At 48.2% G+C, this 24760-nt stretch overlaps 1 protein-coding gene across 2 annotated transcripts; it reads left to right on the forward strand.

The window, feature by feature from the left end:
* The first annotated feature begins 540 nt into the window (after positions 1-540).
* Positions 541-24559, forward strand: si:ch211-11n16.2 (zinc finger FYVE domain-containing protein 1). 2 transcript variants are annotated; one of them, XM_068018916.1, is made up of 11 exons: positions 541-861; positions 5129-5633; positions 7452-7669; positions 8357-8463; positions 9978-10086; positions 10462-10559; positions 11667-11784; positions 13585-13755; positions 15174-15354; positions 20842-20952; positions 21694-24559. In XM_068018916.1, the coding sequence occupies exons 1-11, from the start codon at positions 757-759 to the stop codon at positions 21924-21926; spliced, it is 1956 nt and encodes a 651-aa protein (XP_067875017.1). In that variant the 5' UTR covers positions 541-756; the 3' UTR covers positions 21927-24559. The 2 variants fall into 2 exon arrangements, with proteins under 2 accessions (XP_067875017.1, XP_067875018.1); XM_068018917.1 differs by lacking the exons at positions 5129-5633; positions 7452-7669.
* Positions 24560-24760: the final 201 nt, after the last annotated feature.

Below are 24760 nucleotides of genomic sequence, written 5' to 3' on the forward strand. Positions count from 1 at the left end.
CAAGTCTTTGGCGGTGGGAGGAAACCAGAGCACCCGGTGAAACCCCACACGGTCACAGGGAGAACTTGCAAACTCCACACAGGCAGTACCCAGAATTGAACCTGGGTCGCTGGAGCTGTGAGGCTGCGGTGCTAACCACTGCGCCGCCCAATAGTTCTTGCTGGTGTCCTAGCCAATGTTAATCCCTCAATCAAAATAAAAGGTACTTTATCTCGTTGCTATTTGTGGGATCTTACTGTGCACAAATTGGCTACTGCCTTTCCTACAACAGTGAATGCAATTCAATCCCCAGGTTAAGAAAAGTGCTATATAAATTCAAGTTTTTTAAATATAGTTCTTGGCCCTTATTTTAGACTTACCAATGAATTCTACAATTGGTTTATCTATGGAATATATGCTGAGGGTAACCGAGTTCATAAAATGTTCTGAGCTAGGCTGTAGGTTATGCGGGACTTCCCTAATGGGGATTATTCAGGCGTTTGAACCCTTAGGGGTGTTCAGCACAGAGCAGTGAAGTCTGTCATATGACACGGCGGGGCAGACTGATTTGCTGGATAGGCTGCACCTCTGCTTCCTTTATATACAGTGCAGGGTTTGAGAAAATAAATCGGAGGCCTTTCTGCGGATTAACCAGCTGCCTCCGAAGCTTGATGGTGCTTGGGGGAGGGAGGTAGGTAGGTGGGTGGAAAACAGAACAGGGAGAGAGCCTGAAAATGATGTGAAAAAGGGCCACACACACACAAAACACACAAGAAAATGTCCTCATCGCTTCTGAAAGAGATGGGAGGGTTGAACACTAACCACCACACGGGAGACAGGGTCAAAAGTTTCCTGTTAGTGGACGAGAATGAAACCTTACAGGTAAATGGAATTTTTGTTTTAAATCAGCGGGTGTAATTGATGAGCTCGGTCGGTTTCACTGCGATTTCACTCCTGTCGTGGCCTGCAATTGACATCCGCCCTTCAGGAAGCGCAGCCTTTTGGGGCAAATGTAACAATGTTCCTGGCGACAATGTAACAATTTTCTTGTTTCCATCGCGACTTTGTTTCCAGGTTGAGTTCCGGCGGTCAGGTGACTCGGCAATTGGCTACATTTGCGCCCGTTTCCCCCCCCCCCCCCCCCCACACACACACGCGGAAAATTGTTCTTTAAACCTGCGCCACATCTTGCGTCCCTGCCCTCTGGATCTGGGCAATTTTGAGTCGATAGATTGTTCTTTTTTTTTTGAATGAACTGGTCTTTTCTGAGCCCATTTGTCCGGATAATATTTATCCCTCAGTCAACATCACAGATTATCTGTTTGTGGGATCTCGCTGTGCGCATATTAGGCTGCCGGGTGTTTCCTACATGACAACAGTGACTGCACTTTTCAAAAAGCGCTTCATTGGCTGTAAAGTGCTTTGGGATTGCGCTGCGCCTGTGAAAGGCGCTATACAAATGCCAGTCTTTCTTTACGTGTTTGTGCTGTTTAAAGGAGATATTTTATCTGCGCTGAAATGTTGTACGTGATTTACTCCGGTAAGAGATAAACAGGCTAACTGTAGACCTTCAGAATCCATAATTTGAGATTAAAATTAAATAGTCGTTTGGAAGGACAGAACTTGAGTATTGATGAAAACAGAGACATTTTGTCGAAGCTTTTCATCTTGCACTCATCAGGACAACCCACAAGAATACCAATGTAAGGGAAAGCAACAAATTTATACTGTAGGAGAAGAGGGTGCTGATTGGTTGGCAGGTGAACTCTGATTGGTAGCTGTGTTGCCATGGAGAATGTGCCTGTACCAGAGTCCACTTGCCAACCAATCAGAACCCTCTTCTCATATAGTATAAATTTGTTCCTTTCCCATACATTGGTATTCTTGAGAATTGTCCTGATGAGTGCAAGATGAAAAGTTTGGACAAAATGTCTGTTTCAGCAATATTAAAATTAAAAGTCCTTTAGGCAATTTCACAGGTAAAGCATGGATTTGCTGACAATATTAGCTGTAACTCAATGGGTAACACTCTCACCTCCTGAGTCAGAAGATTGTGGGTTTGAGATGCAACCCAGAGATTTGAGCATGGAATCGAGACCGCCTTGCACCGAGTGCAGCACTGCGGGAGTGCTGTGCTGTCAGAGGTGCTGCCTTGCAGATGAGACATTCAACTGAGGCCTTGTCTGGCCCCTCGGGCGGGCATGAAAGATCCCATGGCCGCTATTTTGAAGAAGAACAGGAGAGTTCTCCCAGCAGGCCTAACCAGCACTTATCCCTCAACCTGATCTGGCCAATTATCACACTGCTGTTTGTGGGAGCTTGCTGTGCACAGGTTGGCTGCTGTGCTTCCTACGTTACAACAGTGGCTCCATTCCCAAAAGTGTAAAGGCTGGAAAGCACTTTGGGATGTTCTGGGGTTGTGAAAGGCGCTATATAAATGCAAGTCTATCTTTATGCTTACCTGCGCACAGCGGCAGTCACTGATTCAAAGGACATTCATGGTTACAGGCGGTGCTGTTTTTGACCTGACCTGACCCTGCCTGGATTTGCACGATCAAGTTCCTTGTGTTGGCCTAAATGATCTCCCTTCCCACCATCCCTCCCCACCTCCCCCCACCCCCCTCTCCAAAAAGGGAGGGGAGGGGATCAGATCAGAGCCAGACCCACTTAATCTGCTTTCCACCCCCCCCCCCCCCCCCCCCCCCCACTGAAATGACAGCCCTGACAGCAAGTGAGCTAGAAAATGAGGGGTGGGGGGCTGAATTATACCCCTACCCCTCCCCCACCTCATGAACACTGCAGCCCTGAGCATGGGTTCTGATGTAGGGGAAAAGGCACCTTCCACCCCCAGAGCGTCCCAGTGTAGAGTAAGAAGGTGAGTACAAGTGTGATATGGTTGCATTGCTTTCTCCTGTCCTTTGTGCCCAAGAATTTCCCAGACTTCTTTTCGTTCATGGGATGTGGGCGTCACTGGCCAGGCCAGCATTTATTGCCCATCCCTAATTGCCCTTGAGAAGGTGGTGGTGAGCTGCCTTCTTGAACCACTGCAGTCCATTTGGTGTAGGTAGACCCACAGTGCTGTTCGGAAGGGAGTTCCAGGATTTTGACCCAGTGACCGTGAAGGAACGGCGATATAGTTCCAAGTCAGGATGGTGTGTGGCTTGGGGGGGAACTTGCAGGTTACAGGTCTGGAAAGTGTTGTCAAAGGATCCTCGGTGAGTTCTTGTTCCAGTGACAGTGAAATGGACCCTTACATCCCCAGTGAAACTATGAAAAGCAGTCTGCCCTCCACTGAGTAGCTGAGTGCGTTCTAACTGCACAACACCAGGGTGTAATTCTGCCTCTCCAATGCTGGAAGGCAATTCAAGAGCATGAATTGAGAGTAATACACAAAATTAACATGTTCAGAATTAAATGTGATTCTTCCTTAGCAGCAGAAGAATAGATATTCCCAGTGACGAGACTTGCAACACTTGTGTTGCACTTTTAGTGACACGGGAATAACACCTGTGTAGGTGGCACATAATTGTGCGTAAGTCACACATGAAATAAGTCACAAGTGCAGACTCTCGTCGTAACTAACACTGCTGTTGTAGGACTGCCGCAGGGCCTGGCCATTAACTGGTCCAGGCAGAGTGCAAGTCGATGGGGGTTTTCACTCCAGCTGCCCGCCTCTTTTACACGGAGATGTTTTCACGTCGGGTGCCCCTGGAGGGGGAGCATGCAATGTCTGCAGGAATGCTTGAGGCCTTCTACGACCAGTGGGTGTAGTGTGCAGTGCATAAAAGGAAGAAAATTATAAGTTGTAAAGGATGTGGAATGCAATTACTTGTGCCCCTTTAAAAGGGGGAATAATTATGATTTGAGAGCCGAAGTGGAACATAGGAACAGCAGGAGGCCATTCAGCCCCTTGAACCAATGACTGATTTGTCGCCTAACTCCTCCCCCCCCCCCCCCCCCCCAATCCCTTAATATCTTTGGTTAACAAAAACTTACCAATCCCAGATATAAAATTAAAATTGATCCAGCATCAATTGCCGTTTGCAGAGAGAGAGTTCCAAACTTCTACCACCCTTTGTGTATAGAAGTGCTTCCTAATTTAGGGCGGCACAGTGGCGCAGTGGTTAGCACCGCAGCCTCACAGCTCCAGCGACCCGGGTTCGATTCTGGGCACTGCCTGTGCGGAGTTTGCAATTCTCCCTGTGTCTGCGTGGGTTTTCGCCGGGTGCTCCGGTTTCCTCCCACAGCTAATGACTTGCAGGTTGATAGGTAAATTGGCCATTGTAAATTGCCCCTAGTGTAGGTAGGTGGTAGGTGGGGATGTGGTAGGAATATGGGGTTAATGTAGGATTAGTATAAATGGGTGGTTGTTGGTCGGCACAGACTAGGTGGGCTGAAGGGCCTGTTTCAGTGCTGTATCTCTAAATAAATAAAAAATAAAATAATAATTTCACTCCTGAAAGGTCTGGCTCTGATTTTTAAGCTTGTGTCCCCTTAGTTTTAGACACATCAACCAGCAGAAACAGTTTTTCATTATCTGCTTTCGTTTAAGGATTAATCATCCCAATTGATTGATTAAGAGATGTTACTGATGCTGACCACACTAGCTCTAATTACAGGCTCATTTGCTAAATGCTAAATGTATTTTTCTGGGATTATGACAGGAGATCCTCTATTGAAATCCCTACAATGATTTCTCTTATTTGTGAAACTAAATCCCGTAGTTCAGTACAGCACAATGATTGAAAATATTTGCGTTTCAAAGCATCTTTTTGCCGACGTCTTAAAGCATGGTCAATGTTGTAATGTAGGAAACGCGACAGCCAATTTATGCACAGCAAGCTCCCACAAACAGCAATAGAATAATGACAGGAAAATCTGTTTGTGAGATGTTGGTTGAAGATATAAATATTGGCTCAAGAAACTGGGGAGAACTCCCCTGCTGTTCTTCAAAATAGACGGTGCCTTGGCTTGATGTCTCATTCAAAAGACGGCGCCTCCGACAGTGCAGCACTCCTGCAGTACTGCACTGGGAGTGTCAGCCTGGAGTGGGACTTGAACCTTCTGACTCCGAGGCAGGGGTGCTACCCACTGAGCCACAGCTGACGCACGCACCGCGAAAGGGTTGATGTGCTTTCTTGTTCGAAAGGTGGCCGATGAGGAAAGCTTCGTGGAGAAACTGGGGGCGTCGGCTGAGGAGGCGGTGAAGGTTCTCTCCATTTTCGGCAACACCGGGGACGGGAAGTCGCACACCTTAAACGCCACCTTCTTCAACGGCCATGAAACATTCAGCACCTCAGAGACTCAGGACTCCTGCACCGTGGGGGTGTGGGCGGCCTTTGACCCCGCGCTGGCCCTAATCGTCCTGGACACCGAAGGCCTGTTGGGCGCCACGACCAAGCAGAACCAGCGGCTGCGGCTGCTGCTGAAGGTGCTGGCCGTCTCCGACATCGTGGTTTACCGCACCCAGGCAGAGCGGCTGCACAACGACCTCTTCCGTTTCCTGGGCAACGCCTCGCAGGCCTACCTCAAGCACTTCACTGGCGAGCTGAAGGCCATGTCTGACCGCTGCGGCCTGGAGGTCCCCCTATCGAGCCTCGGGCCTGCTCTCATCATCTTCCACGAGACCTTGAACACTAAGTTACTCGGCTGCGGTAAGTGCTTGCGGAGTGAGCAATGGGATTGCTGTTTTGTGAGTGGGGGTGGGGGGGGAGTGATCACTGGGGTTAGACACTGACCTATGCGAGATCTCAAATCTAGCCCAGGTGGGGGGAGGTGCGACATGAAATCTTTCCGGACAGCGTTAAACCCAAATCTCATTGGCTGAAGCCAGCAAAGCTAATTGATCTCTAGTTATCTCTAGCCTCCCGAGGTTGATCATTAACATCAGGATAAATTCTCCAGCAGTAGGATTCAGAATGTTAGATTGAAGTCCAGTGTTGGGACAGTGTAAGAGGGGGTTTTACTGTGAATCTACCCACACTATACCTCAGGGAGGTGGAAACTGTGACCCATGACCCTATTGTCCACCCCCCACCCCCCCCCCCCACCATTCCAAATCTCTCAATGTCCAGTCTTATTGATGCTTGTATTTCTCCCAAGTTGGTTTGTTTGGTTTGAGTTAAGTGGGTCTGGAGGTTTGGGAAAGGCCTGTTCTTGACTAGTCGCTGAAATAATTCTAAACTGAAACACTGGCGGCAGCAATTTGGGATATCTGCAAGCGAATGGGAAGGTGGGTTTAAACCCGGTGGCCCTGATTTTTAACTCGTGCTGGAAACCAGGCTGGGGAGGGTGGGGTCAGTTAAAATGAGGGCATCACCGTCACCCTCTGGGATCCCGCTGTGTCCCAATCGTAACCTCTGTGCAGTTGGCGAGTGGAACACCTGCAAAAAGGGAGTAGGGTTCTTTAAATTGGAACTTCTGGGGGCCTGAGGGGCGAAGGGTGCTCCTGTCTCCCAGGCCAGGCTTGGCAGGGGGTGGGGGGGGCATGGTCAGGGGCCGGAAAACACCCAGGCAGGTTCAGTTTTATTTCCGGTGTCATTGAGAGGCCGAGCATTTTGCCCACCCTTCTCCCCTCTGTGTCCCCGTCTGCCCACCCTCCATCCCAACCCCCCCCCCCCCCCCCGCACCCCCCGCCCCCTCAAATCTCCCCACCTCTCGCTACTCAGATGAAACCCTGGCTCCAAACTCCCCCCCCCACCCCTTTTCCCACATGGAAATACATGTGGGACTGTCAACTGCCAGAAACTCATCATTAACACGCCCGAGTAGCTGAATATCCAAAATAAAAGGGAGTAAGAATCTAACTTGAAGCTGGAGCTTCTCTCTCGTTGTGGTGGGGGGGGGGGGAGTTGGCTCCGATTCTGATCCGCCTGGTATCAGATGTGAAGGGGAGGTGTCAGCCAGTCTGGTGAGATGTGGTCTTAAACTGGCCACGTTTACTGTTGCTCTGTATTGATGACTGCTGTCAGTGTAATAATGTCTATTTTACTGAGGCTCCGACGATTCCCTCGTCACACTTACCGTGCGGTGTCTCCTGTAATTTTATAACCCAAAATCAATTTTATTTTAGCACTTATAGTTTGCTTCCAACCCTTCTGAAATTGCTGGTGTCCTGTTCTGGGAGCACCTGGTGCCCAGTCCAAGTGGAGCTCTGGTAACCTAGTGGTTATGTTAAGAGGCCAGACTTCTTCAAATCCCGCCACATGGCAACTGGGGGAATTTCAATTCAATGAATTAAATTAAACTGGAATTAAAAAGCTAGTCTCAGTAATGGTGAACATGAACCATCTGGTTCACTAATGTCCTTTTAGGGAAGGAAATTCGCCATCCTTGCCTGGTGAGTCCAGACCCAATTCGGGACGGGTAATAAACGCTGGTCTTCAGCGATGCCCATGTCCTGTGAATGGAAAGAAAAATCTGAGACGTACAGAATCGCTTCAAAGAGTTTAGTTGCTGTGCCTATTCCCTAGACTCCCGGACTTCAGGAAGTGCAGAGCAATTACTCCTGAAGAGGTTCCATGAACTGGGTTTGAGCACAGAAGCCTTCAACTCCATTGAGTACATTGGCACACGAACGACAGTCCCGCCTACTGACTTCACTGGGTTCTTGCAGGCAGTGCACAGAAGGGCAAACAACACCTCGACCCGCTCTCGGAGACCGCCCACCATTGTCTACAGCGCATTGAAGGTAACACAGAGGGTGGGTGGAGGAACGTGAAGAATTACTAAGAGAATTAATTACTAGGAAATGGGCAAAGGGCAGGGGAGCGGGACCAATCGGACAGCTCTATCAAAGAATCCACATGGGCCACGATGGGCCGAATGGCCTCCTTCTGTGCCGGGGGATTTACGTGAAAAAGCAAAGTGTACAGCAAATGATCTGGGCGGAAGTTTTGGATGAACGCACTCCTGTCTGAAGGTCGTGGGTTCGACTCCCACTCCGGGACCTGAGCACATAATCTTGGCAGACACTGCCAGTGCGGCACTGAGGGAGCACTGCACTGTCAGAGGTTCCGTCTCTTGGTTAAACCGAGGGCCCTGTCTGCTCTCTCTGGTGGATGTAAAAGATCCCACGGTGGCTATCTTCAAGAAACAGCAGGGTACATACCCTGGCCCTGTGTCTTGGGCCCGATATTTATCCCTCAAACGCCACTTACAATAAATCTAATCTGATCATGATCGATTGCTGTTTGTGGGATCTTGCTGTGCAGAGCTTGGCTGCCATGATCCCGACATTACAACAGTGACTACACTTCAAAGAAAAGAAGTGCTGCGTCAGCTGTAAAGCGCTCCGGGACACCCTGAGGTTGGGAAAGGCGCTAGATAAATGCTAGTTCTTTCTGTTTGAGCCTCATTGTTCCCTGGTTTGTTGCAGGCCCTGAGTGAGCGATTCAATGGGGAGATAACAGACGACCGAATCGCGTCCAACTCCTTCTTTCCTGATGAATATTTCAGGTGCTCCAATGTCTGCCTCAGCTGTGGGTGAGTGTGGTCCTCGTGCGGGAGTCTGGAGAGTTGCATTTTATTCCATCACCCGTTCAGATTAACGAGCTTCCTGGCTTTGCAGCTTCCTCCAGCAATCAGCCAGAATTCACTGGAGCAACACCATGCGCGAGCCACCGGATTGTTGCACAACCCACGTCCCGCAGACAGAAAGCGGCCTCAACAGAGGATTAAATTTACTGTGTTTTCTGTGCACTTCCTTTACCTTTATCGCTGCACCGTGTGTGTCTGAGCCCCTCGATTATTCAACGGGGGAGTGAACTTGCATTCTCCCCCTCTCAATCTGAGGGGGTAAATCGACCGGGGTGTTTAATTCTCATTCAATATTGTCCATTTTACACCATCTCCAAACTTAATACTACCCCAAGAGACTGCGTTGGGTAAAGGGAGGACTGGGAACAGTAGTCCAGAGGCCCCTGCTAATGCCCTGGGGATAGGGGTTCAAACCCCACCACAGCAGCGGGTGGAATTTAAATTCGATTAATTAATAAAAAATCTGGAACTGAAAGCTTGTCTCAGTAATGGTGCCATGAAACTATCATTGATCTTTGTAAAAAAAAAAATAACCCATCTGGTTCACTCTGCCCTAGGGAAGGAAATCTGCCATCCTTACCTGGTCTGGCCTACATGTGACTCCAGACCCACAGCAATGTGGTTGACTCTTAAATGCTCTCTGAAATGGCCGAGCAAGACACTCGGGTGTCAAGGACAGTTAGAGATGGGCAACAAATGCTGGTCTTGCCAGTGATGCCCACATCCCAGGAAATAATAAAAATCTTGCCAAGAGCCTGGGACATGATTAATAAGTATCAAGGGGTTGGTGGGGGAAGGAATGATGATGTTGTCCTGCTGACTCCATGAGACAGATTGAGGGCAGCACGTTCCTGAGTCCCTGCTGCCCCATAGAAAATTCCCAACACAGGAGGTGGCCATTCGGCCCGACGTTGCTGTGCTATCTCAAACCGAGTTATCCAGCCTGATCCCACTTTCCAGCTCTTGGTTTGTACCCCTTGTACTTGAGGTGCACATCCAGGTATTCTTAAAATATGACGAGTGTTTCTGCCTCTACCACCCTTTCAGGCAGTGAGTTCCAGTCCCCGCTTGACCCTCTGGATGAAAACATTTCTCCTCAACTCCCCTCTAATTCATCTGCCAATTACTTTAAATCTGTGCCCCCTGGTTAGTGACCTCTCTGCTAAAGGAAATAGGTCCTTCCTATCTGCTCTATCTGGACCTCTCCTCATTTTATACACCTCAATTAAATCTCCCCTCAGCCTCTTCTGTTCCAAAGAAAACAACCCCAGCCTGTCCAACCTTTCCCCATAGTTAAAATTCTCCAGTCCTGGAAACATCCTCATAAATCTCCCCCTGTACCCACACGGTGGGAACCTGATCTCAAACCAGTAGCTAAAGAGAACAACATTGGTTGGTGTAAATTGGGTGCGGTTTGTAACTGGGAGCATTAGTCTTTATTATTCCTTTGTGTATCACAGGGCTCGCTGTGAAAACAGCATGAACCACCTGAAGGACAATGTCCCTCACCGTGCAACTGGCCGTTGTCGCTACACACACCAGTACAACAACAAGGTGCTAATCTGCAGGGTAAGTGCTACTGCCAATGACTTGTGTTCCATCCCTTAGAGCGGAGAAGATCAGCAAAGATTTAATAGGTTTCCAAATTGAGGGATTTTGATAGAGTAAATGAGGAGAGACAGTTCCCAGTGGCAGGAGAGTTGGTAACCAGAGGGACAAAGATTTAAGGATTAGAGGGGAGATAAGGAATTTTTTTTTTTACGCAGCTGTTTGTTGTGATCTGGAAGCAGATTTATTTCCATAGTCTGTATTCCATCTGTCTCCAGAACGCAGTTTGTGTTTGTGTGTGTGTGTACACGGACAGGATGGGGGTGTGTATACGGGCAAGGAGGCAGTGCTGAGTTCTGAACCCTTGTCAAAATTTCTCTCTCTGAATTGGTCCAGATGTGTTACGAGCGTGGCCTGGAGGTGACCGTGAACCCCAAAACCGCTGCATCAACAGACAGCAAGTGGTTCGGACTTGCAAATTACGCCTGGTCGGGGTGAGTGAGTTGTGTTTGCTGTCTGTAGTGGGAAGGTCAGCTGCACAGATCGAGACTGAAGAGCAGGAATCCTGGCCGATTCACTGCCCTGCTCCTCAGAAGGAAGGGACAGAATGAGCATTACTCTAGCGCCTTTTGCAACTCCTGGAGAACTGCCCTGCTCTTCTTTGAAATTCCCTCTCTAATTGCTCCTGTATTTCGCCTATGCTCTCCTACTCAATCTTCCTCATAGTGCAGCACTGAGGGAGTGCTGCACTGCCGGGGTTGCTGTCTTCCAGAGTCAGAGAACTGTTACAGCGCAGAAGGAGGCCATTCGGCCCATCGTGTCTGCACTGGCTCTCCAAAAGAGCGATTCACTTAGTGCCACTCCCCCGCCTTCTCCCTGTAACCCTGCACATTCTTCCTTTTCAGATAACTGTCTAATTCACTTTGTTTGAATACTTCAGTTGAACCTGCAGAGATGTTGAACCGAGGCCCCACCTGCTGTCTCGTGTAAAAGAACCCATGGCTCCTGTTTCGAAGAAGGTTTCAGGGAGTTTTCATCTGGATCTTGGTCAATGCTCATTTCCCGATCACTTTTTTAAAAAAAAAACACATTCATCAGATTTCTGTTTGTGGGATCTTGCTGTGCACAAATTGGCTGCTGCGTTTCCTACATTACAGCAGTGACTGCATTTCAAAATGTGCTTCATTGGCTGTAAAGAGCTTTGTGCTGTCCTGGGGGAGGGGGCGGGGGAGGTCATGTAAGGCGCTATATAAATGCAGGTTTTCTTTCTTTCATTATTGCTCTGTTGAACTCCAGACTTGTAACAATTACTCCCAGGACCTGTCAACTGCTAAACTCCTCACCTCCCACAATCTCCTCCTCCGACGACGATCTTCCAAAACCCAACCTTGGTGTCCCTACTCAACAGCTCCTGATTCACCTTCCCTTCTCCCCAGACCCCATCCAGCCTTGACCAAGTTGGCCGCCGATAACGGGAGCTCTTGGATTTCTCAATAATTTATTCAAGAAAAATGGAAGAGAATGGGGGGGAAAAAATGGTTAACAAAAATGACAATGCATAGTTTCGCTTATAATCTGCTGTGTTTTAATTTGCTGCTTAGATATGTTCTGGAATGTCCAAACTGCGGGATTATCTATCGCAGCAGACAGTACTGGATTGGAAACCAAGACCCAGAGGGGTCAGTTGTGCGTCCAGAATTAAAGCACGTGTGGCTAGGGGTGAGTCCGACTTATTGCCTTGAAGTGCCCAGGAAGATTAATCCTCAGGACATGGCTGTGATCAGAAGAATCTTGAGGGTTTATTAGTGATAAAAATATTGAAGATGTGGAGTGGGGGGGGAGGGGAATGATTAGCACAGGGAGGCGGTGCTTATGAGGAATGGCAGGTTAGGGGATCAATGGGGGCGGGGCAGTTGGAGGCAGGAGGGGTTGTGATGAAATCTCCAGGAATTCATCCAACCAGAGTTAGCAACCCCAAATTGGGACCCATACACATTGGCACCTTGTACCTCTGGAAGACCAGCTCCTGGGCCATTCATCCCCGCCCTGGAAGGCAGATATTGGGCTTAGTGTTGATTATAAACAAGCCATGAATTCTGGCTGCCCTGTTATCTTACCCTGATCACAATGCATGTGTTAACCAGCCTCAGCGAGTGAGAGAGACAAGGTTGTAAACACTGCTGCTCCCTGAGCCATCTGTCAGGGGCTGCTTTGTGGACACTGATGACTTCTGACAGGCCGTGGGCAGCAGAGCAGCAAGAGGAGGGTGCGAATCGCCTGAACAAGTGTCTAACTGTCTGTGAAAAACCTGAGGAGACCCGAAGGTGACAAACACTCTGCACATTCACAAGGAAGCAGGGCGACAGACATAGAGAAGGCATTAAACTAGCTGAAACGCTGATGCTGTTTTTATGTCGTGGTCCCGGGAGAAAGAAACAAGTAAAAATTTATGATATACAAACATCTCTTTTTTTTTCTCTCATGCTCTCTCTCTTAACACTGAACAAAGTCTTAGAATCCCATGTAATCGAAACAGAATTTGTTTTATTCAGTGAGGGGTCTAGAACCAGGTGGACTTAAATATAAAATTAAACGTAATAGATTTAGGACATAGAGAAGAGAAAGGCGTTTATTTAGGGTTGTGAGGTTGTGGGGAAAGAGAGGGCGTAAAGGGCATTGGGAATAGAATGGACACATGGGGTTAGGACAATGAAGGGCCATTACAACATGGGCTAAAAGGCCTACTTCTATGTTACAATTTCTTTGTAGAGGCTTTTTGAGTAATTAATGTGAAAAAGGTGAAGGTGGTGAGAGTGATAATGAGATGAGACTTGAGAAGGTGCTTCATGAAGGCTTTCTTTTGTAGCCAATGCTGCGAGTTTTCATGGGGAATAAACAGACAGAATCATGGACTCCAATCAACAACAAAAAACATCCTGGGATCCCACGTTATTAAAATTGAATTTGACTTCTTCAAGCCAGAGGCCCTGCTTCAGGGGCTGCTGCCTGATCCGCATTTGTGCCTTCAGTAAGATGGTCTGTAAATACATACATACGAATTAGGAACAGGAGTAGGCCATTCGGCCCCTCGAGCCTGCTCCACCATTTGATCAGATCATGGCTGATCTGATTGATTTCCCCACTCCAGAGACTACAGCGGAAAGTCCAGGCTGAAGTATTGAGGGAGTGCTGCACTGTCAGAGGTGCTGTCGTTTGGGTGAGATGTTAAACCAAGGCCCCGTCTGCCCCCTCAGGTGGACGTAGAAGATCCCACGGCGCTATCTCGAAGAAGGGGGGGAATTCTCCCCGGCGCCCTTGGTCAACATTATTTAAAAAAAAAGATGATCTGGTCATTATTTCAGCACTGTCTGTGGGATCTTGCTGTGCACAAGTTGGCTGCCACATTTCCGACATTGCAACAGTGACTACATTTCAAATTCATTGGCTGTAAGGTGCTTTGGGATGTCCCGAGGTCGTGCAGGCGTTATATAAATGCAAGTCTTTTTTTTTAAATTTCAGAATGAGGCTTTTCTGAAGGATAACAGCAATGGAGCTCAGCGGGTATTGGATGGTGTCAATTATGTGATCCAGTCGGTTACCGAGTACAGCACAGGCCCAACCAAGGTCATCACTGCCTGGTTAACCGATCAGGTGGCTCCGGAATACTGGAGGCCCAACTCCCAGATCGCCGTGAGTTAACCCCTTAAACAAAAAAGCATTCAGTCATTGTCATCAACCCAGAATCCAAACCTCTGTAAGGCGGGGAAAGCAATTATTATATCTCTCATCTCGGAGTCTGGAGGTCGTGGGTTCAAGTCCTACTCCAGAGACTTGAGCACAACTATCTAGGCTGATGCTCCCAGTGCAGTGCTGAGGGAGTGCTGCACTGTCGGAGGTGCCGTCTTTCGGATGAGATATTGAACCAAGGCCTTGTCTGCCCTTTCAGGTGGGTGTAAAAGATCCCATGGCCCTATTTTGATGAAGAGCAGGGGAGTTCTCCCCGGTGTCCTGGCCAATGTTTATCTCTCAATCAACATCACAAAAACAGATTATCCGGTCATTATCACATTGCTGTTTGTGGGAGCTTGCTGTGCGCAAATTGGCCGCCACATTTTCTACATTTTAAAACACTTTAATACGTGCTTCCTTGGCTGTGTTGAGCTTTGGGACGTCCCGAGTTTGTGAAAGGCGCTATATAAATGCAAGACTTTTTGTTTGTTCTTTCCCCAATGGTGATGATAAAATTACCAGGAGCTCCTGGAAGCCTCATCATTCCGTCTGCCATCATCTGAAAAACATGACCAGTTTGGAGAGGCTATAGTGGTTCATGAAGACGGCTTGCCACCTTGTCAAGGGCAACTCAGGATGGGCAATAAATTCAGCCTTGCCAGAGATGCTAACAACCCATGAATACATTTCTTTAAAAACTTCAGTGGGTGGGATGTTTGGCTCTTTCTGGATTGAGGGACTAAGAGCGGGCACTTGGCCTCCCACATTCGTGACTACATTGTGATAAACACTTGTATACTAGATCCAGATCATTGAGATTCTCGGGAGAAACCTGGCAAGTCTTTTGGGCTTATTTTAAAAGCTGGAGGTCGAGTGTGTCACTCAAAGCTGACCTCCTCCCCTAACCGCCTGTCATGGGCAGATGACCCACTGTTAGACTCTATCCACACTGCCACGGGCACAGCTGACCAGAGGCAGGTGATAGCGTAACGACTGACCCTCCGCTGTGCCCCGGCTGACCCTCCGCTCTGTCCCTCCACTGCAGCAGGAAGGCTGGCAGACAACAACAACTTGCATTTATCTAGTGCCTTTAACCACACATCAGGACAGGCCAAAGAGGCAGCTTTTAAAGGGGGAGAGAAGTTTAAGGAGGGAATTCTAGAGCCTAGGGCGTAAAAAGCTGAAGGAAAGGCTGCCAATGGGGGAGCAACTGAAATCGGGGATTCATCCATTGCTCGTTGCTCACTTGTTGTTCCAGTAATTCACTTTGTTTTTAGAATCAGTCCGAGCTCATCAATGAAGTGAAATTACTCTCTCCAAATCTGCGGTGCATTCGTAGTCCATTCGCCCCCTATTAACACAAAGCTGGTTCTTCACAGGAATGCCATCAGTGCCAGAAGCTTTTCGAGGAAGGAGAGCGGAAACATCACTGCAGATCCTGCGGAGAGGGCTGCTGTGATTCCTGTTCCAGTAAAAGCATGCCGGTCCCCGAGAGGGGCTGGGGTATCACTGCAGTAAGAGTGTGCGACCATTGCTTCAGAAGAGGTGGGAACAGCACAGGTAATAGTTTATGTTCCTTTTTGCTGGAAAGTTGTATCATTGAGAGAGGCGGTTTTCTCCCACTTTCCGCACTGCCCCCCACCCCCCCCCCCCCCCCCACCACCCCCCACCTTGCCTGATTAGCTGCTGGGTGATTGCAACCACTTTTTGAGGAGGAATTGGAGCATGTTGAATTAATTTTTGAGAAACCAATCAGTACTTTGACCGTGGCATCTGCTCAGGAGGCCATGACTAACACTCTGGGCAGTCGAAGTTGTCTCGCAGAGAAAAGGCAGACCAAAACCCCAGACTATGCAGCACAGGTAGATAGGGTGGTTAGGAAGGCTTATGGGATACTTGCCTTTATTAGCCGAGGCATAGAATATAGGAGTAGGGGGGTTATGATGGAGCTGTATGGAGTGTTGGTTGGGCCACGGTTGGGGTGCTGTGTGCAGTTCTGGTCGCCACACTGTAGGAAGGATGTGATTGCAATGGGGAGGGTGCAGAGGAGATTCGCCAGGATGTTTCCTCGGCTGGAGCATTTCAGTTATGAAGACTGACTAGTTAGACTGGGTTTGTTTTCCTTGAAGCAGAGAAGGCTGAGGGGGGACCTGATTGAGGTATACAAAATTATGAGGGGGATAGATAGGAAGAAACTTTTTCCCTTAGCGGAGAGGTCAATAACTAGGGGGCATAGATTTAGGGTAAGGGGCAGGAGGCTTAGAGGGGAATTGAGGAGGAAGTTTTTCACCCAGAGGGTGGTTAGAATCTGGAACACACTGCCTGAAGGGGTGGTAGAGGCAGGAACCCTCACAACATTCAAGAAATATTTAGATGAGCACTTGAAACACCATAACATACAAGACTACGGGCCAAGTGTGGGGAAATGGGATTAGTTAGGACAGTGCTTGATGGTCGGTATAGGCTCTTTGGGCCGAAGGGCCTGTTTCTGTGCTGTAAAACTCTGACTCTGACTCTGGTCCCTGGAAACCTTGACAGAAATCTTTGCATCCTCATTGGCTACAGGTGAGGTCCCAGAGGACTGGAGAATAGCCAATGTTGTTCCTTTGTTTAAGAAGGGTAGCGAGGATAATCCAGGAAATTATCGGCCGGTGAGCCTTACGTCAGCGGTAGATAAATTATTGGAGAGTATTCTTCGGGACAGGATTTACTCCCATTTGGAAACAAATGGACTTATTAGCAAGAGGCAGCATGGTTTTGTGAAGGGGAGGTCGTGTCTCACTAATTTGATTGAGTTTTTTGAGGAAGTGACAAAGGTGATTGATGAAGGAAGGGCAGTGGATGTTGTCTATATGGACTTCAGTAAAGTCTTTGACAAGGTCCCTCATGGCAGACTGGTACAAAAGGTGAAGTCACACGGGTTCCCAAGATAGGAAATAGGAGCAGGAGTAGGCCATTCAGCCCGTCGAGTCTGCTCTGCCATTCAATATGATCGTAGCTGATCATCTACCTCAACGCCACTTTCCTGCGCTATCCCCATATCTCTTGATGTCATTCGTATCCGGATATCCATCGATTTCTGTCCAGGACATGCTCAATGATCGAGCTTCCATAGCTCTCTGTGGTAGAGAATTCCAAAGATTCACCACCCTCTGAGTGAAGAAATTCCTCCTCATCTCAGTCTTAAATGGTCTATCCCTTACTCTGAGTCTCCTGGTTCTGGACTCACCAGCCAGGGGAAACATCCTTCCTGCATCCACCCTGTCGAGCCCTGTAAGAATTTTGTAAGTTTCAATGAGATCACCTCTCATTCTTCGAAACTCTAGAGAATACAGGCCCAGTTTTTGCAATCTCTTCTAAGACAATTCCATTATCCCAGGGATTAGTCTGCTGAATCTCAGTTTCACTCCCTCTATGGCAAGTATATCCTTCCTTAAATGGAGACCAAAACTGTACACACTGCTCCAGGTGCTGTCTCACCAAGGCTTTATACAATTGCAGCAAGACATCTTTACTCTGTACTCAAATTCCCTTGCAGTGAAGGCCAACATACCATTCGCCTTCCTAATAGCTTGCTGCACCTGCATGCAGGATACCCAGGTCCCTTTGGACATCAACACTTCCCAACCTCTCACCATTTAAGAAATACTCTGTCCTTCTGTTTTGCTACCAAAATGGCTAACTTCACACTTATTCACATTATATCCCATCTTGCCCATTCACTTAACCTGTCCAAGTCCCCTTGAAGTCTCCTCACAACTTACATTCCCACTTAGTTTTGTGTCATCAACAAATTTGGAAATATTACAATTGGTCCCCGTATCCAAGCCATTGATATAGATTGTGGCCCCAGCACTGATCCTTGCGGTACCCCACTAGTAACAGCCTGCCAACCTGAGAATGACCCGTTTATGTCTACTCTACTCTGACTGAAGCTGGTTCAATGTGACCTCTACAAATTGATCCAAGCTCCCCCTCTCTGCAGCCTCCTCCAGCACGTACAACCCTCCGACATCTCAACCCTCCTCCAATTGTGGCCTCCCCGACTTTCATCACTTTCCCCCTTTGGCAGCTGTGTCTTTGACCATCGAGGAAATGACCTCCTTTGTGCTGCAAATTCTTGTCAATCAGGGGCACTTTTGCCAGTTTTGATGCCTTGCCCGAGTCACGAAGCAGAGATCAAATGCTGGATCTTTGTAAATGCTGATATCAGTATCCAGTCCTGCATTGGGGGGAAACAGTAGCAGTTAGATCGGCTTTAAGCATCTCGGGTCAAAAGCCTGAGAAAACGTAACAGTGCAACACCTCGCACCAATCTTTTAGTGAATGACAGAAATGTGTTTTTAAAAGAAATATTTGCATTTATATAGAACCTTTCAGAACCTACTAAAGCGCTTTACAGCCAATGAGGTTCTTTTTTGAAGTGTCGTCACTGTTTCAATGTAGGAGACGCAGCAGCCAATGTGCGCACAGCAAGCTCCCACAAACAGCAAAACGTGCCAGATACTCTGTTTTAGTGATGTTGGTTGAAGGATAAATATTGGCCAGGACACCGGGGAGAACTCCCCTGCTGCTCTTTAAAATAGAATCTTGTACATCGTTTTGAGGGAGCAGACAGGATTAACATCTAATCTGAAAGACAGCTCCTCTGACAGTGCAGCACTCCTTCAGTACTGCACAGGGAGTGTCAGAATCTTAAGAGTGCCTCGATTTTTGTGTTCGAGTCTCTGGAGTGGAACTTGGCCCCTTTTAGACTCCAGAGTTTTTTTTTAATATTCTTTCATGGGATGAGAGTTCTTCCCACTGAGGCACAGCTGTATACTGACAGTTGATCGGAAATTATTCTTTGAGATTCTCACAAGGGAGAAAGTATTCATCGGTACTTTGTGACACTCTCCTGTTTAATCTAACAAACTCCGTGGAAACACTGAAGTGTTGAACAGGATGCTGGGCTTGTTAAACTGCGAGACTGATGGTGTCGTGTTGGCAGCTGTGAAAAATGCAGCCGATGAACTGGACCCGTCTCTAAATGCTTCCATTGATAAAAAGCCAAATCAATTGATTGAATTCAATGAGAAACTGTGCACTAACAAGTGTCGTAGAGTTCGAGCTGTGAATGGTAGCTGCAAGAGGCCCAGCTTGTGTCTATTGAGAAAAGGATTGAGAAATGCCTGTCCAAGGTTAAAGAGGAGGTCTGGGATCGTGTAAATCATTGCCAAGAAGAAGGTTGTCATAGAACATTTACAAACAAAATTCTGTTTGCATGTTTTGAATTTAATGAATTAGACTCGGGGTTTTACTTGAGGAAACGGGAAGAGGTAGACACACTTGGTTTTTATGTAAAAAATGCTTATTGGGATTGAGATACTACAATATGTGTGTGGTTTTTATTCTCCCAGCTGGGTTAGTTGGTTGCTGGAAATGGTGGGAGAGCCTTAAACCCACTGGGAATGAACCCCTTTCTCATCGAACCTCACAGCGCAGAAGGAGGCCATCCGGCCCATCATGCCTGTGCCAGCCCTTTGCAAAAGCTACCTTTCTGGGACTGTGCGGGAGAGCAAGAAATTAAATTTTCACGAGGCCTGCTGCCCGTCTTCCCTGCTGCCCCTGCACAAGTCCCAAGCTTTACAATTTCCTTTTTTTTTTTTGAAAAAAAAATTCATTCATGGGATGTGGGCATCGCTGGCCAGGCCAGCATTTATTGCCCATCCCTAATTGCCCTTGAGAAGGTGGTGGTGAGCTGCCTTCTTGAACCACTGCAGTCCATGTGGGGTAGGTACACCCATAGTGCTGTTAGGGAGGGAGTTCCAGGATTTTGACCCAGCGACAGTGAAGGAACGGTGATATAGTTCCAAGTCAGGAGGGTGTGTGACTTGGAGGGGAACTTGCAGGTGGTGGTGTTCCCATGCATTTGCTGCTGTTGTTGTGGTTGAGGTTGCAAGTTTGGAAGGTGCTGCCGAAAATTATTGTTTCATTAAAATTAACACAAGGAGCAAAAACACACTCCAGTGGGTCTTGACATGGAGTAAAGAAAATGCCCAACAAGGGGTTGGACAATTGACTGCCCGAATTGATCATGTTCCTCCTTAAATATGAGTATATCTCATTGGTCAAATATCCTGTGGCTACACAACAGCCTGGGCTTTGATGTCAGTGCTTCCCCCTGGGTGAGGTAGTGAAGGGGCCGTTGGTGATCCTGGCAGTCTACTCCTCCCAGCGGGAGTTGTACCTTCCAGATCGGAGGAAGCTGGATTGACAGAAACAAAAACTGAAGCCGTGTGTTAGCAATTTATCTGCTACCTCTCGGTTTTGACCAAGCTATTGGTCACTGAGCAAGGTCAAAGGTCTTTAAGCAGCGTCTCAAAGGAGGAGGGAGAGGTCGGGAGAGGTTAAAGGGCAAAAAGCATTGAAGTTTAAAAAAAAGACTTGCATTTATATAGCACCTTTCACAGCCACCGGACGTCTCAAAGCGCTTTACAGCCAATGAAGTACTTTGAAAGTGTAGTCACTGTTGTAATGTAGGAAACATAGCAGCCAATTTATGCACAGCAAGATCCCACAAACAGCAACATGATAATGACCAGATAATGTGTCTTTGTGATGTTGGTTGAGGGATAAATATTGGCCCCAGGACACCAGCGAGAATTCCCCTGCTGCTCTTCGAAACAGAACTAGGGGATCTTTACATCCACCCGAGCAGGCAGATGTAGCCTTGGTTTAACGTCTCATCTGAGAGACGGCACCTCCGACAGTGCAGCACTCCCTCAGTACTGCATTGGGAGCGTCAGCCTTGGTTTTCTTTGTGCTCAAACCCGGGACTTGAATCTGGAGCCACAGCAGACACTATGTGACCGCGAGTTACCCGGTGAGGTGTGTTCACTAGTGTGTGAGACACTGCGTCTACCTTTGGCTCTGGGAGTAGAAATGGGACTTTGTGCAGCTCGATCGAGTGCTATATTTCTTGAGCTAATTTCTATCTGAAACAGACTGACTTGCTTCAAACTGAAAGTTGCTTTCTTCCTTTCATTTGAATGAATTGATTTGCAGGAATGGAGCTGGAAGCAGCCAGAGAAGGGAAAAGTTTACTGCCTCGCAGGATTACAGAAGTGGCGCAAAGCACTCTGGATGTGATGACTTCAGCGGTTGAATATCCCCTTGGTACGTCCAATTAACTGTGTCGTCTGAAGGTGTTACTCCTGCGTTGGTAAACTTTGACCCAATCCCTCAGGATTATAAGCTGCACCCCTTCAACATGGAGAGCACAGAGGGAGGGACCACTAGCAGATCTCCCATGGTATTGCTCACCCACGTGAGTTAATCTCCAGAGTGCTGGCAGGGGTCACTGAGTGGAAATTCTCTGTCGGTGAAGTGTTTTTTGTTTGGTTGCTGGAGAATTTGAGCCAATCACAACATTTGCGTAGGCTATGGTGTGTTTCAGAAGCCATTTAAACATTGCTGGGCTATTCGGCTACAGAGGGCATCGCACCCAGTCTTTGTCATTGACTGATAGCCACACATGAGCCAGGCCTACACTCCCAGTGCACCACTGAGGAAGTGCTGCACTGTCGGAGGTGCCATCTTCCGACAGAATGCTTTACATCCAATTAAATACTTCTGAAGAGTAGTAACTGTTGTAATGTTGGGGTGTTGAGAAATTAGACACCTGATTGTTACCCTGACCATGTGCATGACTATTGGGAAGAGGGCTGCGATGCCTTCAGTTGGCGAATAGCCTGCCAGCACTCCTAGTCTGGGCTCACCAGTGATGACTTGGGCAAGGTAGCAGCGGCTGGTGCCCAAGGCAACGGTATCGCAGCAAGGAGAGGAATGCGGTGCGGCCTGTTCGTAGGAGGTGGCTAATGGCGTGTGTTTTTTTTTTTGCCGGTTGGTGTTGTCCAGGATTTGTGAAGGACGTGGCGAGGCCTGATTACTGGGTGCCGGATCACGAGCTCGCAAAGTGTCACCGCTGCGGAAAGTCCTTTGCCCCAAAGACGGCCAAACACCACTGCCGAGCCTGCGGCCTAGGCTTCTGCAGCCAGTGTTCCCCGGAGCTGAGAGCAGTGCCCTCGCGGGGCTGGGACCATCCAGTCAGGGTCTGCGTGGACTGTAGCGAGAAGAAAGGGGAGCTCTGAATCCCAATAGCCCCTTTCCAACCCTTCCTTCGAAGCCTTGCGCATGTGGATGGGGAGAGGAACGAGAGACACGGAGAAGAAACTCCTCAACCTTGAGGCAGGGCTGGTGTTGGATTCCAGGAAAGCTTTGCAAAGATGTCCCCTTGGCCAATTTGCATCTTATCCCTGCCAGAATACTGAGCTGGAGCCGTGAATAAACACATGTAGCTTGGGTCTCGGGCCTAGCTCAGAAGGCTCTACAAGGCAGGTGGATCAATGGACATGTTTGGAGGTTGCCAACTGTGGGCGGACTCCTGGAGGTTTTATCATGTGACTGTCCTCTCTCTAAGCCCCACCCCCTTGTGCTGCTGCCATTGGTCGCCTGACATGTCCATTCTCTCCTAGCCCTGCCTCCGTACCCAATCAGAAAATGAGCAAAATCTTCCTTCCCTGATTGGATGATTCTCCACTTCAATCATCGCCAATGATTTTTTTATGATTTAGTTAAGCGTAAGTGCTCAAGGAGAATGATTTTTACAATGCCCCCGTGACCGTGCTCCTGGGCACTCCAGTGCAATCCTGCAAGGTTGGCAACCCAAATATAGGTATCATTAAGTAGCAATCAGGTTCCTCTGTGTGTGGGGAGGGGTTTCACCCATATCCCCCTCCCCAAAATGAGAGGTTAGTATTCACCCACTGACTCTAACAAGCCAAAAGAGAGAGATAGGAAGAGGAGGAGGCCATTCAGCCCCTTGAGCCTGTTCTGCCATTAAGATGTAGACCAGCCATGATCTAACTGAAGTCTTAACTGCTCGCCTTGGTTCCGTAACCTTTCAGCCATGGCTAGGTGCAGAGGGCAGCTCACACAAGCTCCTTTTTGTTGTTGGGTGAGCTTATAATCGGTTTGAAAGGTGCACCTGGAGCTGTGTTGTAATTTGAAATGCTTTGCACCTTACAGGTGGCCTTTGCTGTCACAGACCTGCTCCTGCGGCAGTGAATCCCAGGAGGATGGCCGCACGATCGCCTCAGGACCATTGCAGCTCCCTATTGTCTCGGCCTGTGTGCTACTGAACCACACAGACCTGCGTCACTGCTGAAATTCCGTGGTCACACTCGGGGTGATCGGTTTGAGTGGAATTGGGTTTTATTTTTTTTGTTTTGATAGCCGGGTCTGAGCGTCTCTGGCAGGTGATACAGCAGAGGAGTGTGCTAGGCCATTTCGCAGGGCAGTTCAGAGTCAGCCACGCTCTGGTGTGGGACAGGAGTCACGTGGAGGCCCAGACCGGGTAAGGGCAGCAGGTTTCCTTTCCCTACAGGGAGGTCGGGGAACTGTGTGCTGCAGTTCTGATCTGTACAGACCAGGAATATCCCAGGCTTGAGCCAAGTGGCCCCTCATTTCGCAGGATGGTTACAGCGCAGGAAGAGGCCATTTGGCCCGTCAAGACTGTGCTGGCTCTCTGTAAGAGCAATTACCTAGTCCCACTCCCTGCCCTTTCCCTGCGGCCCTGCAATTTTTTTTCTTTTTCTTTTCAGGTACTGATCCAATTCCCTGTTGAAAGCTCTGATGGAATCTGCCTCCTCCACACTCTCAGTGCATTCCAGATCCTAAACACACTTTGCTGTGTAAAAATAAAAGTCCTCATATCGCCATTGGTTCTTTTGCCAATCATCTTAAATCGATGTCCTCTGGTTCTCAACCCTTCCACCAATGGGAACAGTTTCTCTCTCTTTACTCTGTCCAGACCCCTCATGATTTTTGAACGCCTCGATCAAATCTCCTCTCCGCCTTCTCTTCTCTAAGCCGAGCAACCCTAGATTCTCCCATCTATCCTCGTAAGTAAAGTTCCTCCTCTCTGGAACCATTCTGGTAAATCTTTTCTGCACCCTCTCTATTTCCTTCACATCCTTCCTAAAGTGTGGAGCCCGGTTCAAAATTAGCTAAACTCAACTGGACTGGCAGTAGAGACTCTGGGAGTGACCTCCGCATCCTGGGGATATGGATCATAATGACAGGATTCTCAGTCCTGGGTTGCCATCCATCCTGGCGGATGTGCAAACAGCTGACGGGAGGATAGGATTGCGATGCCCTCTGTGGCCAAATAGCCCAACTGCTTCTCACTGGCCGGAAGCGGACGTAGAGAATGGTTGAGGCATTGGAGCCCAGACAACACACGTGGTTAAGGTACATCAAGGAGTGAGCGAGTCCCATCAGAAGGAAAGGGAGACCATTTGAAAAAAGAATGAGTGACTTTCCAGAGTTGAATTTTATACATCAGAGTGCACTTTGACACTGCTGTGTCAGCCAATGAATAGAAGGTGGGTGGGGACTTGTGGTTTTAATTTACTCTGCAACTACAGCAAACTCTCCCAGTTACGGCAGGTTTTCCCAGCAACAATGCAGTTAGTGGAGGATAGTTCCACATAATTTCTGTGCGTAAAGTTAATCCCAGTCATTTACAGCCGTGTATTCTCCGGGTGTGATTGACAAGGGAATTAAGCAATCATCTCCCTTTTTGATATACACACTACCTGAGGATTCAGCGTGTGTTTTACTGTTCAGTGTCTGAATGAGAATAGATTTTATCCTTTAGTAACCTGACCTGTGTAATAAACTGGAATGATTCTACCCGTCTCATTAAAAAAAAAAGGCCGATTTGGACTCAAGGTTTGGCTGTCGTTTTTCACCATCGAGCTCATACATAAAACACGGCTAGAGAATGTCAGCAGAAAGAGCCAGTACGGATATGATGGGCCGAATGCCCATTCTGTGTTGTATCATTCTATGAATGGTTTGTGAGCAGGGGTTGAACCAGGGAACAGGAGGTGGCCATTCAGCCCATCGAGTCTGGCCCACC

This window comes from Heterodontus francisci, chromosome 40, assembly GCF_036365525.1.
Source record: "Heterodontus francisci isolate sHetFra1 chromosome 40, sHetFra1.hap1, whole genome shotgun sequence".
NCBI classification, from domain to species: Eukaryota; Metazoa; Chordata; class Chondrichthyes; order Heterodontiformes; family Heterodontidae; genus Heterodontus; species Heterodontus francisci.